Below are 15,491 nucleotides of genomic sequence, written 5' to 3'. Positions count from 1 at the left end.
CTACAGCTGGGGAGGATTAACCCCATGTACCAGTACAGAACTGACCTCCTGGAAAGTAGCTCTGGGAGTCCTGGTGGACAAGTTAACCAGGAGCCAGCACTGCCCCTGTGAACAAGAAGGCCAATGGTATTCAGGGCTGCCTTAGGAAGAGCATTGCCAGCAGCTCGAGGGGGGTGATCCTGTACCTCTTCTCAGCCTTAGCTGAGACCACATCTGGAATGCTGTGTCTAGTTTTGGGCTCCTCTGTTCAAGAAGGGCACCAAGCTCCTGGAGAGGGTTCTTTGGAGGGGCTGTGACAATGATGAGGGGACTGGAGCACCTCTCTTAGGGGAAAAGGCTGAGGGAGCTGAGCCTGTTTAGCCTGGAGAAGAGACAACTGAGTTAATTCCTCTGGATTTGCATGGCTGCTACTATGTCAAATCTTTTGTGATACCTTATGAGATGGAAGAATTTGAAAGTTGCTGTAGGCATGGGTCTGTTGCTGTGTTTTTGGTGTTGTTGGGCAAAGATAATGGATCTGCCATTCAGAACTGCCCCTGTTGTGCTTCTCAGAAAAGAAGGTGATGAAGTTGTGCAAGGTGATGAGGTTGTACAAGGCTTTTTTAGGGGTCAGGTGGCAGTGGAACGATAAAGAAGGGGAGAGTGGCCCTTGTGATGCCTGTCTTGGGAAAGGTCTAGGTGTAGTTTGTTCATGCAGGGTAGCTGTGTGGACAACCCCTTGAGTCCTGATGGGGGATATGGGAATAGTGCAGCCTCCTGTTGCTAGTTACGCTGAGGTTCTCTTGAAAAGATTGAATGGGAGTGATAAGAACATTAGTAATATCCTGCTGAGTCTCAGCTGCAGCCTGTCTAGCCCAGGGCTGTCTCCAGCAGTGAAGCTGGAAATGGTATTTAGGGAGAGCTGTGGAGCCTGGCTGCTTTCTGCAGTCTGCTCATACTCCCCAGCATGCTCAGAGAATTGGAGAATTCACAGGGACACATACCTGTCTGTTCCCTTCAGGATCTGTTTAAGGACCTGCTGTTCAGGAGTTTATCCAAACCCTCTCTGACCCTGAAACACTTTCTAACTCCATAGCCTTCTGTATGCTAGCAGATTCCATGGGTTCACTACCCCAGTGCAAAGAAGTACTCACTTTCACTCAATTTAATTCTGTACCTCCATGACTTTGTAAACCTCAGTCAGGCTGTCCTCAATCTTCTCCAAGCAAAACTTCCAGCTTCTTTCATCTCTCCTCCTGGGGCAGCTGCTTTATCTTCTTGACTATTTACTTGCTTGTCTCTGTCATTTCCCTTACTCCACTACCCTGTCTTGAGATGCAGTACTAGACTCAATATGTGGACACTCGCCTTGTTATTTGTGCCCTGCCTTGTGATATCCAAAATTTGTTTGCTGGGTTTTTTTTTTTTTTTTTTTTGGCTGATGTTGCATCTTGATTTAGAGGAACTATCAGTGACCCTTAGATCTTTCAGGTTGTAGCTGCAAGTTTTGAGCTCAGTATTGCTGAGGAGTCATTTAGGTTGGTTTTTCCCCTTTTATGTGGGCTTATCTATGTCAAATCTCACCTGACACTTCTTTGCAGTCACACTTGGGAATTTCTTCTGGAATTCCTTGTTATTGGCATTTGGTTACTTGAAAGAGCTTTGGGATATCTGCAGGCTTGCAGATTTCACTCTAGTGATGGTGTATCATGTCTGAGTTACATGGCCCCAACACTGGGAGCAAGCCCACAAGAAAAGAGTGTCATCTGCACATCTCTATCCCTAATTTGGGACCTCAGTGTCCTTCAGCAATGATCCCAATAATCACAGCTGTCCTTGTCTTTGTAAACTTAATGCTGCTTCATGAGCTCGCCTGTAACTGAACCTTGGTCTCTAAATATGGATGTAATAAAGAGCCAGTTTTCCCTTCAGATAATGAGGGCTTGTACTTCTTCAAGTGAGCTACCAGTCAATGGGTGCCTTCCTTGTGGTAGCTGTCAGGCAAATTGACCCCAAGGGATGTTCTTTTTAAAGCAGCTACATCTAACATATAAGCAGTTCAAGTGTGATTGAGATAGAAATTAGGTATGACAATCTCCGTCCACCTTTGCTTTATTTGATGACATTGTATGTCAATCATTATAACAATACACTGATTTTAATGAAATTGGGAACATGGTAATTTCTTTTGCTGAGTAGAGAGTAATCAAGATACAGTGAGATTTTTGTTGAGTTGCCCAAATAATTGAGAAATGCTGTTGTGGAGTCAGGAAGGTGACAGAGGTTGTCCCAAATCAAAGCTCAGCATGTCTCTTGTGTTTAGTGGCTGTTAGAAACACATCTGGCCTGTGGACGTCAGTCCTAATGGAAAAGCATTTGTCTTCTTGTAGGAAACCCAATCCTAAAATGACAAAAATTTGCATTATTTTGAGCCTGTTAATGAATTCCTTTGCTTGCTCTTATCAGCCTTTGACAAGAAGCAGGGATTTTTATTGTATATTTGTCCATTTGAATAAATACCCAGGGAAGTACACAGCTAGATTTTTTGGCTTTGGAGGCTGTAGCTATTGTAATACAAGTCAATAGGGAGGGCTCTGGGCAACACTTTCTGATGCTTGCCTTAGAGGCATGAGAAGAAGCAGTTCCTCTAGCCTGGCTGTTTTAAATCCACTGCACATGAAAAGTCCTGATTTGAGAGTGTTAATGTGCAGCAGGATCTGTGTCCTTGTTGGTAGCCCATTTCATGACCTCCTGAATTTCCAGGTGGTGGGCTCATGTGCAGATAGGAGGGTGTTGTTCACATGACTGGTGGTCAGATCACTGTGAATAAGGAAAGAAAAACAAGAGCATTGCTGCTGTGTCTTTTGGTATGGGTGTCCTGAATAGCTGAAATGTGAAGGAATTGGTCTCTCACTGGTTGCTGATGTCTTTGCACTACCAGAGCCCTGCCTGCAGGGGTTCCCCACATTCTCAATCTGAAGAAAGGAAAGATGTTTCTTTTTGTAGATTGAGACCTGCCCAGAACCCTAATAAATTTTTCAAGGACCAAGTAGCAGGGTTTAGGAGAGATCTGGGTCAGATTGAGTTCAAAAGTCCTTGGTCAAAAGGGAGAAGCTGCTGATTCTCCATCCTGGTACTGCCAAGGATGCCAGTGCTGGATGTAGCTGGGTGTGAGCCCTGCCCAAAAGGATGAGGTCCTTTCTGCAAGGAGCACAGCCTGCGAATGACTTTTAGTGGTAAAGATCCAAACCTTAAACCTGTTTTAATAATTCAGATACTATTTCAAAAAGCAAGCACTCTGAGGTTGCCTTTGGATCACCTATATTACTTTCCAGTCTGTGACAGCAGATGGGCCTCCTATTTCTATTTAATTCTTCATCTCCATAATTTTTCTCCTTCTGCCTCATCTTCAGAGATTGATCATAAGCCAGGCATTAGCAACTCTTGTAGCTGAAAAACCTTTTTTGAGAGAAGGGATATTATGCTCTGCATCTGATTTGCCTTGAACACGAGATGCATATAAAAGTCTGAAACTACAGGTTCAGGCATTCTTGTTACCACATCGCAGCTGCAGGTTATAAATGACTACAGTAGCGTATTGTAGTTATAAAATGCCCTACTTATTTTATAATGAGCCCTGGCAGAAACAATGCCAAATGGCAGTAAAAAGTTTATCCAGAACACGTTTCACTTCAGCCTGGCATATGCTGCCCTGTTAACTTTATGTAATGCTCAGTCAGTCAGGAGGAGACGTTTCTCACAGGGATGTGTGCAGGACTTATCCACGCTTATGGGAAAGAAGGGTTTATAGTGTGAGCATTATCCAGCTCCAGATTTACGTCACGTTTGTTCCAGGCACTGCTGGTAGTAGGTCAGAAGAGTCTTTGCATGAATCATTTAGGTAGAAAATTATTGTTTTATCATATATAAACACCAGGTTTAATATTTTGCAAGATCATTACATCAAGCGGTTTTTACAGTTTAATTGACTGTGACGTTCTAGTCAGAAAGGGGAAAATAGTAAGTTAGAGCAAATCCTCAAAATTCTCTGTCTGCCTGCTAGTCAGAAAGGAGTAAAAGAGGTTAGAAAAAGGGAAAAAAGTCACCAGTACAGACTCAGACTGTACCAGAGTACTTACTGCTTCACCTGCACTACCCCGTTAAGTGCTTTCATTATGGGACCAGTTTTTTGAAGTAAAATAAGTTATATTGAATTGTGATTCTGATGAACAGATGTGTGTCAGATTTGTAGAGGCTCTTGTAATTTTCTTCGTTCTCTCATTAGTGATTCTGTTCTCTATACTCTTTTGCAGCTCTATCCAACCTTCTGGTTTTCTTTTGCCATGACAGTATTATCCTGGGACTGATCTGTTTTTCTATAGGTTTTTAAAGTCCCATGTTTTTCTTGCCTGTCACCAGATACATGTTTTGCGTGCATTTCAGAGACCAAGTGGCATGACCTCATTTGGCCTTTTTGGATTCCTGGACATTCTCTGGATAAAGGTCAATGTCCAGAGAATGGAAATACTCAGAAAACTGGAAAATTTATGGCTTAGTTTTTGGCTTTGCATTTCAAATGTGTAAAGAGCTTGTTAGAATTTTAATTGTCCTTTGGTTGGTAATGGCCTGACGGAGTCCTGCATATCTGGAAATTTCATCTAGGGCCAACTTCTTTATAGTGTAATTTTGGACTAGTCTGACTTGTTTAAGCCTGGGCAGATGTTTCCTGCAATCTAGTCACAACAGTGAGCCTTTGTGCTGGGAATCAGGGATGGGACAGGAGGTGTCCCTGTTCTGCTCAGCACATCTCCACCTCTGTAGCCTGTCAGGCCATCTCCACTCATCCTGCCCTTTCCCCCAGCCTTTGGCCCTCTTTACTGGGAGCAGCTCATGCTGTAGCTGTTTGCTGTGGCCCTGCCAACTTCAGCTCTGTGTGTGGATGCTGCCAGCTGGGGACGCAGCGTGGCTGATCTGCCCCATGTCCTTAGGATGGATGCTGGGACCTGGTCCCAAAACCCTCCTGTCCCATGACACAGGCACTGACATGAAGCACCAAGACATTACTCATTCCTGCACACGTGCAAAATGACATTTTCAAATGTCATCCTTGCTTTTCTCTTACTGGTGCCAGTTTTCTTGTGCTTTTGGAGGGAGTAGAGGGAAGGGGTCCTATAGAGCAGTTTTAGAAAGCCTTCCTTTGAGGTTTAGCATCTTCCCTGAGGGTTTTTGGTTTTTTTCCAATGGCTTTTGTCCAGCAAATGTTTTCTTAGAAAATTGAAACAAACATTACTTTCTGGATGTGGAGCCCTATGACATTTTAAATATTCAGTGCAGTCAGTAATACTTTATAGTGACAAGGTTGTGCTTTCTACATTTGATCATTAATGATTAATGAAAATTCATTAAATGGAGGAGCACAGTTCCCTCTCAGCTGCAGTCTGGAGCTTCTCTCTGTGCAGACTTGAATGCTTGGAAAAGTCAAAAGTTGCTCAAATTCCTCTAAAGCATTCTGGTTTCCACACACAGTCATCAGAAAAGTATATGTTAAGACGAGTGAGATGCATTTAGTTAAAAAGCAAGGAAAAAAAAAAAGCCAGTTTTTTTTTTTTTTTTTTTTTTTTTTTTTGTGGTGTGGCATACTGAAGTGTCCAGGCCCAGGAGGGTCCCATTACTTGTCTTCAGTTTTCTTCTGTTAGGGTAAATGACCTGGACCTGACAAATTTCCTCATACCTGAGCCTTCCTTATGACCTGAGAGATGTAGCTTCTCAGGGAGACCAGCATATGGCTGTGCTGGAAAATCCTGTCACTTTGGATGGTGCAAACAGTCTTTGAAATGAATCCTAACCTTGGAAGAAGGTTTGTTGTTTTTCAGCTTCTCACCATGCAGCAAAACTGATGTTACCTCTGTGTTTAATATTAATTGGGTAGTTGAAGACAGTGAAGCTGATGAGAGTTGTCCTTTGCAGTAGTCTTCTGATGATTTTATCTTGTATATCTTCACTTTTTGTTTCTTTAAGAGAATCAGTACCTTCTCATTGTCTTCCCCTCATCCTCTTATGTTCACACAGAACTGAGAATAAAACTTGCAGAAACAGAAATTACAGTTTGAGTTTTCAAGTATCTTTAATATGGCAACAGCAATTTATCCACCTTAGATATGTTGGTTTGGAAAGTACATTAACCATCTACCATTGGAAATATCAGATTTGATTTGGATATTTCAAGTTACATGCCTGATATGTCCACAATCATTGGTCTCTTAGAAATGTAGCCTTGTAACTTCCCATAGAAATAAAGAAGTGGTGTAAAAGGAATGTGTTACACATGGCTTATATTTTTGTTAAGTGTGAATAGCTTTTAGAGGAATTGATCTGTTAACAGATTCCAGTCAGTTCTTAGAAGTTTGTTACACTTTGCTTAAAATTCAATGAAGTTTTGTGCTAACTCTACAGATTTCATATTTAGCTTCAGATCATGCCATCATTTAGATTATACATTAATTAATGTGATTGGTTAGAAACGTTGCTGCTCTGGTCTTTTTTTCAAAATGTTGCCTAAACACAATTTTCTTTGTGACAAGGTATCTTGTCAGGTGTAGCCCCTGTTGAAAGTGAGTGAAAAAAATCCATCTTGGGAATTTGACTTGAGCCTGTAATTTTTAATCTGAGACAGCACCTTCTGTGGCAGAGGGTCATGGTTGTTTTCCTTACAGCACACGGGGGAGTATTCAGACACAGATGTTATCCTGCCAGTGGCTGCAGGTTGGGTCCTCCTCTTGCTGGTCATCATGCCACTGCTGCTGAGCATGGCAGTCCCTGGTGTGTCACTCTCTGGGCTCCACGTGCTGGCTCCAGAGGTTGTGGTGTAGATTTTTTTTAGTTTGTAAATTGCTGACTCCGTATAAGCTCTACTTGTGTCAGCGCTTTGTGTCAGTTCGTGTAACTCTGAAGTTCAGGTGTTGCACTGGATTTTACCCATCTGCATGTTGTTCCACATGCCATATTCCTTCTGTGACTGATATAGGTCAAGACCACACATTTGTTGCTTCAGTGCATTAATGATCAAATACCTGCTTTATCGACCCCCTCAAGGTTCATTACTCCATCACTTAGTTATAAGCAATTAACCACGTGAGTGGATCTGATCCTTTTCCAAGCTTCTGTATTCCTGGCTGTCATTGCCAGTAGATCATAGTAGGATGGATGGACCAACTCCTTTTTTAAAGTACTTTTTCCTGCCACACCATTTCTTTGTGTTGATCTTGATCTCTAGCAGTGCTTGGTCTTTGTTTTCATCGCAGAGAAATCTGATCTCATGAGATTTCTGAGTTACAAAGTGAATGGTTTTGCAGAGGGTTGTTGAAAGTTTCCAGTTCGGCTTCTAGCGTGAGTAGCTCCACTAGGATTAAGTTAATCTGCATGAATATTATGCTGTGTCTCAGCCTCAGATGTCTTTTTGGTGAGCTCTATAAAAATACTTTTTTGTGTAGCACTCTATGGTAAAGCATTAGTCAGCCACTCCATAATACTGATAATAGTACTAATCTTGAAAGAGCAGACCTTCAAAAGAGCTGGGTGCACTTTCTTCTTGTTGTCTTTGTTGGGAACTGGGAATATAGCACTCAACCTATAGGAATGAGTCCAGATGAAACTCCAGACAGGCTTTCATGCACCAGCTGAGCACTACTTGGTTGGCAAAGTTTTTTCCTTGGTACCTAATAACCAGGTTGCCTCAGTTCTCATGAGAAAATATCTATTTGTATTGTCAGTGTATGAGAAAATTGAGGGTGTGTATGTAACTGGGAGTGCCCTATTGCCATGTCTGCGTATCTGTAGTTGTAAAACATGATCTATGGCAGCTCAAAATTTAAAATTTGGTGGCATCCCAGGAAGTACCTAATTGTGCCTGTGCTTCATTACAAGGCTGTCTTCTTTCCTGGAATCTATTTTAGCTAATTAGTTGGAAATGTCAAAGTAGTATTTCAGATGACAGAACCATCATATATTATCATACATGAAGCAATTAACTCTTTTGACAAATATTTATTGTGGTGTCATCTTTAATTAAATCTTCAGGACTCCCAGACAGAGAGCAGGTTCTTCCAAAAAGGAGCCTTCCCAGCACTGTCAATGAGCATTTGACTGATGGGATTTAATTGAACTCGGTACTTGAAAGAGTTGGTGGCCTAAGCATAAAGATATAGACCTGACACAATTTCACAATACAGATGTCTAAAATTCTGGCAAAATCTCAAAACAATTGCCTCCTTCCAAACTGTGTCTCAGACACTGCAAATGCTTTATGCTGGAAAAGATGCATCTCTCAGTCTCTCCTGTTCTTCCACTGGAACAATTTGCAGGAGAAAAGTGTTGTACACTTGTGCTGCTAAGAAAAATAATACTGAAAAACAGGGCTGTATATATGTTTCTAAAAAAATCAATTTTATTTACTTCTTGGGGTTATTCATGTGGAAACATATTACAAGTGTGACTGTTTGGTTAGTTCCTCTTAAACAGATAGGTCTTGTAGGTGATGTGCCACTGAGAAATAATTCCTGACAGTCATAACTGAACCAGATAAACAGTTCTGCCAGCTCCCAAATAACACTGTAAAACAAAAGGGTTCTGCTTATCGTTTTCCATTTCTTCATGCCTGTCAAACTATTTAACTGTGCATTACTCCTCACAAAGGTTCTGTGTGTTTTTCTACTCCTCCCCTGCTGTCATGGTTTTTAACTTTTTTCTAGCTGAAACCTACTGTGGTACATTTGTCCACCTGTATCACCCCTCACCTGCCGCTGATCTTCGCCTTCCCCCTTGCAAAGACTCTCTTTTGACCTTATCACTCTCTACAACTTCCTGAAGGGTGGTTGTAGACAACTGGGGGTTGGTCTCTTTCTCCAGGCAGCAGCTGACAGAACAAGAGGACACAGTCTTAAGCTGCATCAAGGGAGATATAGGTTGGATATTAGGAAGAAGTTTTGCACAGAAAGAGTGATTAAATACTGGAATAGTCTGCCCGAGGAGGTGGAGGAGTCACCATCCCTGGATGTGTTTAAAAGGAAACTGGATGTGGCACTTGATACCATGACCTAGTTGAGGTGTTAGGGCTGGGTTGGACTTGATGATCTTGAAGGTCTCTTCCAACCTACACATTCTGTGATTCTGTGATTCTGTGGAGTGCTGTGTGAAATTTTTCCCTGTCATGGCCACGTGTACTGACCTGTGGGTGTGTTTTTATTTTAGCAGGCAGAAGCAGCACCAGAAGGTGGCCGAGACGTTCCCAGTGCTCAGGTGAGCTCGGGGCAGCAGAGCTCGGAGCCCGCAGGTGGCGCGGCGGCTGCACAGAGCGCGGTGGCTCCAGCCGGGGTCTCGGCAGGCGCCTCAGCTGCCGCTTCCTTCTTCATAAGGTACTTCCTCTTCCTTCTGCTTTCCATCACTGCTCATGGGTCTTCAAATAGTTGTGAAATGCTGTTTAGTGCTGGTTGATGAAGGGTGGAGTTGGTCACCTGGTCATGGCTGTGGCTTTCTGCTGCCACTGGAGAGCAGGGGTGGGATGGGGACATCCTGATTCTCTCTCTGGTGGCCTGGAACCTCTTTGGACCAAAACTCAAGAAAACATGTCTAGACCATGGCTTTGTCTAGACCTTAATGGCCATCTTCACCACAAGTCTGCTATTCTATAGGTTTCCTGGGATACCAAGCTGAAGTAACAAGTCTTTTTCACTCAGATCTAGATAAAAAAATAAAGGTATTTTTTATCCAGTAACATGGCCTATGTGTCCAAATAAAAGTTTTTCCATGGTTGGTAGAAACAGTTAAAATAGTTTGACATTGTTCATTTAGCAAAAGCCCAGAACAATAATTTTGTTCCATTCTGGTATCTTATAACAGTAATATGTTAGTTTTGTTTGGATGTTTGTTGTAATTAGCAATGTTGATTAAATGTAATATGCTGTCAAGCAGATGGTATTTAAAACAACAAAACTCAGGGCTTTGTACTTGCATTCCAACTCCTCTTTTAATTCAGAACTGAACATATTTTGAGACAATATTGAAAAGAGTATGTCTGCGAATGGCACTAAAGTAAAATTTATGCACCAAGAATCCCTCATGGAATGTAATCACAATGGTAATTGTATTGTTTCCTTTTCATTTGTCTTCAGCATGTTTTGTACCATTAAATGAATGATGTTTACTATAAGTTACAATCTGACCTCAGAAAGAGCTCGACTTTCCAAGTCCTGTTTTTTTACAAGAACATAGTACAGTGATTTGAAGTGTCAAATGCCTGTGTATAATGGTCTGTCTGTACACAAGAGGTTGGGAAATGACTGTCCCAAGAACACTGTATGTAACTTAGTGGATTATCTCTGTGCTGTGGGTTTAAAGTCAACACAGAGAACTGGTGGCCTGCAGAGCATTATTTGTTTCACTCAAGGATAGGTATCTGAAATTATCAGTGAGAATGGAGAGGAAAGGTAAAGAGAGAAGTTCACATGTCTCTTTTCTTGTTTAGTTACCTAAGCAAGGACAGATGCATCCTTTCCAAAGTATTTAGATGGGACTGCAGCACAGCTTTTGTTTCTGTATTTCATATTGTGGGTATGATTTTAGCTTAATCTACTTTGGATTTATTTCAGTGTTAATCTGTATGTCATAAACAAATGCAAAGATTTTTCCCTTTCACTGGGGAAGCCAGAAAATAGAATAGAATCCTTGAAACAGAGAGAAAGAAATCAGTATCTAATAATGTAAAATAAGAACCAAAATATTTTCTCCCAGTGATGCTTTTGTCACTGATCAGCAAAACTCAGTTCTGTTTTTATTGTGAAGTGGGTGTCATTGGCTTAATTCAAAGATTCTTGAAGTCAGCAGCAAGACTGCAAATGACATCATTGTATGTTGGATCAGGCCCTAATTGCTTCTCATGAATCTGTCTTTGCCTTGAGTGAATCAGAATTTTATAGCTTTAGCAGCTCTGTGCTAGCTAAAACATTTTAAAACCCCATTAGTACATTGCTTTATTCCCTACCCATGTTTCCTATATTCAAAATTGATTCTCTTGAATTTTTAAACTGATGGACAGAGCTGATGGAAATTTTTGTGCACAAAGCACTTTTGTTTCTTATTCTGTTGTTGAAACACGAGAAAGAAAAAAAAATCTCACAAAGATTTTTGTCGAAGAGAGAGATCCATCATTGATCCCTGGCACTTGTAAATAGGTTGAGCAGATCTTCAGGTGGGTACAAAGTCCTGGCCAGGCTGTTGCCCCAGCTTTGGCATTAACCTCAGGAGAGGCTCACTCTGCCATTGCTCCTTCTCTTTAGACTCTTCTGCGATTGGGACCTCAATGGATCAAAATTTCCATGCTGAGTCCTCCACCCTGAAACCATGCAGTCCTCTCAGCAGGAGGGGAAAGGAAGAGAAGCAAATCCTCAGGGATGAGTGAGAAAGGACACAGATACTGGCAGAAATGGCTTATCCAGGAACCAAAAATATTAGAGTATCACCAGCTGGGGGGTTTTGTTCAGGGGGTTTTGCTTCAACCTTTCCACTCCTGTCTACTTCCCTTTGCACCATCCAACCTTGAACATGTTGAGGAAGAAGGTCATCCCTGCTTTGACTCTTGTGCATCAGAATTCACTTGTCTCTCCTTCATCTCTCCGTTCAGCTAATCCTCTCTCAAGAAGCACCTGGAGATGAAAGAAGAGTCATGGCTTTAGTGTCATGCTGTAGTCCCCATTAATTATTTTTGCTGATTTTTTTTCCCTACTGAAATTCCTCAACTACTTAAAATCTGAACTCCTCAGCTACTTAAAATCTGAGTAACACAAGGCCAGTGTGTTACTCACATTATGCAGAGCCTAGCAGATTTTGTTCTTGTTCTCTACTGGAATAAATGCAGTTAATATATTGACAATTACACAGACACACACATATCTTTATTTTTTTAGCAAAAAGGATACCTGGTCATAAGAGGTCCCCATGGTTAAAATGAGTATCTTCAAGATATTCTTTGCAGGGAATGCATTGATTTTGTTAAACATATGTGCAGCCCAAATCTACATATTCATCCAAAGCTCTTTCTCATTTGAATGTCGTATTTAATTTCTTCAAGCTTAATTATGTTCTGCTTTAAAAAAAAGTATTTTATTCATTACCAAGAAATGCAGAGAAGCGCTAAGTATTCGAAATCAAAGCCAAATATTAAAGACAGCAGACAGAAGTGTATTAAGAAATTAAATCAGTTTTAAGCTTTTTTCCTCACTGTGATCTGTCACAGAAGGAGGAAAGCTTTGATTAACATCTGACTGTGTCACGCAAGCAAATTGCCAGACATTACTCAGTGGTCGTGTTACCAGAGGACCAGAGGATTTAGCAGAAAATGGAGCTTCTCAGCAGGTCACTGGCAGAAGGAGAAAGCCAGGGCAACAAGCACAGCTTATGTTCATGGATGGCTGTGAAGAGACTCCCAGTTCACCCTTACATTTCAAGAGAAGTTTATTCTTTCATTCTTCAGATTTAAGAAGAATGCAGCTGGCTTTGTCCCTTGGTGTGGCATGAACTGTGCCTTGCCTATTGCTCCACACTTTATACCAGTTTCCAGGTGGATTTTTTGTATAAGGAACCTGAACAAACTTTATATTACTAAGGGAAAATATGTGAGATAGTTGTAGGACCCTTCTATGGGCTATGCTTGCAGCTAAGTAAATATTGGCGTATTTTGTTATAAAGCTGTAATAACGTTTATAAAAAAGTTGGATTTTCTTGTCACGAGAATAGTGGGGGGGGTTCCAGGGTCAGGCAGGAGAAGGGCAGCAAGGAGAGTGGGCACGCACTGGGGAAGAGGTTAATGGGTTTTCTGACAAAAAAGAAAATACCACTCCCTTGGGAGGAGAATCAAGACCCCCAATAAATCGAAGCTGTCACCATTAACAGGCCATTTCCTGTTGGTGGCTGGTGACAGTGGTGGCAGCAGTGCCTGTGCAGCTGGGTGGGGGTGTGGGGTTTGGAGAACAGGGGGTCCTGCTCTCGTTGCACAAGCTGCAAGGAAGATTTGAGCAGTGATAGAGCAGTGAGAATGAATCAAAACTCTTTAGAAGAAAATATGTTTCTAAGCAAGCAACCCTGAGCAGCACTGAGCAGAAGACAAACTACATTAAGTCCCTCTTCTAAAATTCTCATCTTCTTTGATGTTGTCGATCTTTTCAAACTGGTTTGCTTACAGGGTTGCATTTGCTGCTGTGTGTCTGCTGCCTTTGAAGTGGGGAAACAACTGTATAGTTGCAGCTTCTTTCCCTTGTGTCCACCTGCTTTTGTTGGAAAAATTAATCTTCCAAACATAGCACTCACTGGTTTTCAGGTTTCTAAATTATTTGTGATGTTGCTGGGCTTGGCTAGATTAAAACCGTTTAGGATAATAAATCTGGAGAATCACAGTGGTGAATCACACCCATTATCTTTCCACTCTCGTCATCCTCCTGCATGTTTGGGAAAGCTGTGTCAATTTAGGCATGATATAAAACATTGGACATTATATGTTTTTTGCAAGCAGATTTTCTTAACAAAATATACAATCTCTGAGTAATGTAATTGAACATCTGAAGAGTTAAAATAAGCGTAGTTGTCTTTTTATAGAGTCAGGATATTCCATCATATTTTAATGCCTGTGAATTTGGATTAAAGAATCTAATTATTCACTAATGAGCAGTAATGGTACATATAAACTAAGGGTCACTATCCTATTACAGGCACCTGATGGTTCACTGATAAGCATTTGGTCATTAGATTGACCATAAAATATAGTCAATAATTGAGGTTGCTCATAGAGCAGACACCTTATCAGCTTTAGGCATGGTGGGACAGCTTGTCAGTACTCTGTGTCCTGATTGTGCTGTGACTGAGCATATGATTAGGGTATTGAAGCAGTCTGTATCTAATGAAACTGCAGGAAAGGCATAGCAATATTAGCACAACCACTAAATGACTAATGTGTTTTTGTTCCAAGCCTTAGACACTTCAATTAGTTCCAATAAACTCTGGTCTAGTGTAGTGGTAGGCAGAGAATTCAGATATTTTTTTGTACAAGCTTTTATTACACTAGTCAAAATTTGTAACATTTAGGGGACAGATGAAATCTGTGTGGCTTTGAATAAAAAATGGTGGAAATAATAAAGCCTGTCATTACTGGTTTTACTTCATTTTTTCCAGTTTTATTTTTGCATCTTTTAAATTTAGAATACTGAGACAATGCCTCGTGCCTGATTTAAAAGATGAAGTGATAGCAGCAAATTAGATGTCTACATTTTGCTTTAAAGTCCATTCATGCAGTTCATATAGGCTTGTGCATATAGACCTAAACTTAGAATGTCTTCTTTAGCATTTTGTACCATATGGAACATTAGTCAAATAGTCTCATCTTGAAAGCTTTTGTAGAGATATTGATTTTGCAGAGCTTCAAACTGTTGCAAAGAAAATAACCTCAGAACCTATTCTTTTATGATTTTTTTTTCCTCAAGGATGCCTTAACTTTCATAAATTATTTAATATGGTGAAGGATGCAAAATGCCTTTTGTCTTTCTGAACTGCTGTTCAGGCTTCTCTGATGCGACCTTGGAAAGTAACCATAGAAACATGTTAAAAGCATCAACTGAAAATCAGTAGTTCAGTTTGACAGTGATGCAAATTCTTTGAAAGAAGATTATGATGTATTAGGAACACTTGAGGCATATATTACTGCTAACCTGTTAAACCTGATTATTCCATGACTATCAGTACCTTCAGAATTTAATGCAGAGGGAGAAAGCAAAGAAAAAGGAGAAACATTTTTTTTTAAATAAGTTGTCATGTTTAAGATGTTTTTAGGTAAATCACTTCAGCCTGTCATTCCTGTTAAAAGCAAGGATTATATTTCTGTAAGCTCATAATGTAGTTCACAGTTCCCTGTATTTTATAGCTGTAAACTTCTGTCCGGTACCCTGCTGGGGTGCACGAGTATCCTGGCTTTGTGCAGAGCTGGCACAAATTAAATCTCTTTGACAGATAATATGAATAACTGAGTTATGAATAAGTAGTAGTTCATCAAAAGGTGAAACAAGTCTGTGATTCATTGGATCCTGAGTTAGAGATTTTTGTGCTGACCTGTGATAGTCAAGCTAGTCTGTGAGGCTGAAGCAGAAATCCCTGCTATAGTTGCAGGTAACCACAGTAAATTCTTGATGAATCACGGGTCAAGAGAAGAAGCAGAGTCACTTGTTAAAGCTTCCACAGTAAGCGTAACCCACACCCAAGGAATCCTGTTGATGTGATGTGGGAAAATATAATTTGAACTGGTTACCTCAGAAGTGGGGTGCAAGCCCTTCCTGATTAGGGCTGCTTTGCTGGCAGATACATTCAAACCCCATGCATGGTTTGCCCCTATGTCACAGTGCCATAGCAATATGATGGGAGCTGCAGGGCTCCTCAGGAATGTGATGGCTTGCTGGCATGAATGCAGCCCAGCAGCCCCT

At 41.0% G+C, this 15,491-nt stretch overlaps 1 protein-coding gene across 1 annotated transcript in view; it reads left to right on the top strand.

Annotated features, from left to right (window-relative positions):
- The window catches only part of KIF26A (kinesin family member 26A), a 96,299-nt gene that overhangs the window by 41,830 nt on the left and 38,978 nt on the right, over window positions 1-15,491 (top strand). Inside the window, exon 4 of the mRNA XM_083863144.1 lies at window positions 9,226-9,389. Coding sequence (XP_083719270.1) covers window positions 9,226-9,389 — 164 coding nt within the window. The remainder of the gene's footprint in view (window positions 1-9,225; window positions 9,390-15,491) is intronic.

This window comes from Zosterops lateralis, assembly GCF_965231275.1.
Source record: "Zosterops lateralis genome assembly, chromosome: 6".
Classification (NCBI taxonomy): domain Eukaryota; kingdom Metazoa; phylum Chordata; class Aves; order Passeriformes; family Zosteropidae; genus Zosterops; species Zosterops lateralis.
This window is presented reverse-complemented; position numbering and strand designations above follow the sequence as displayed.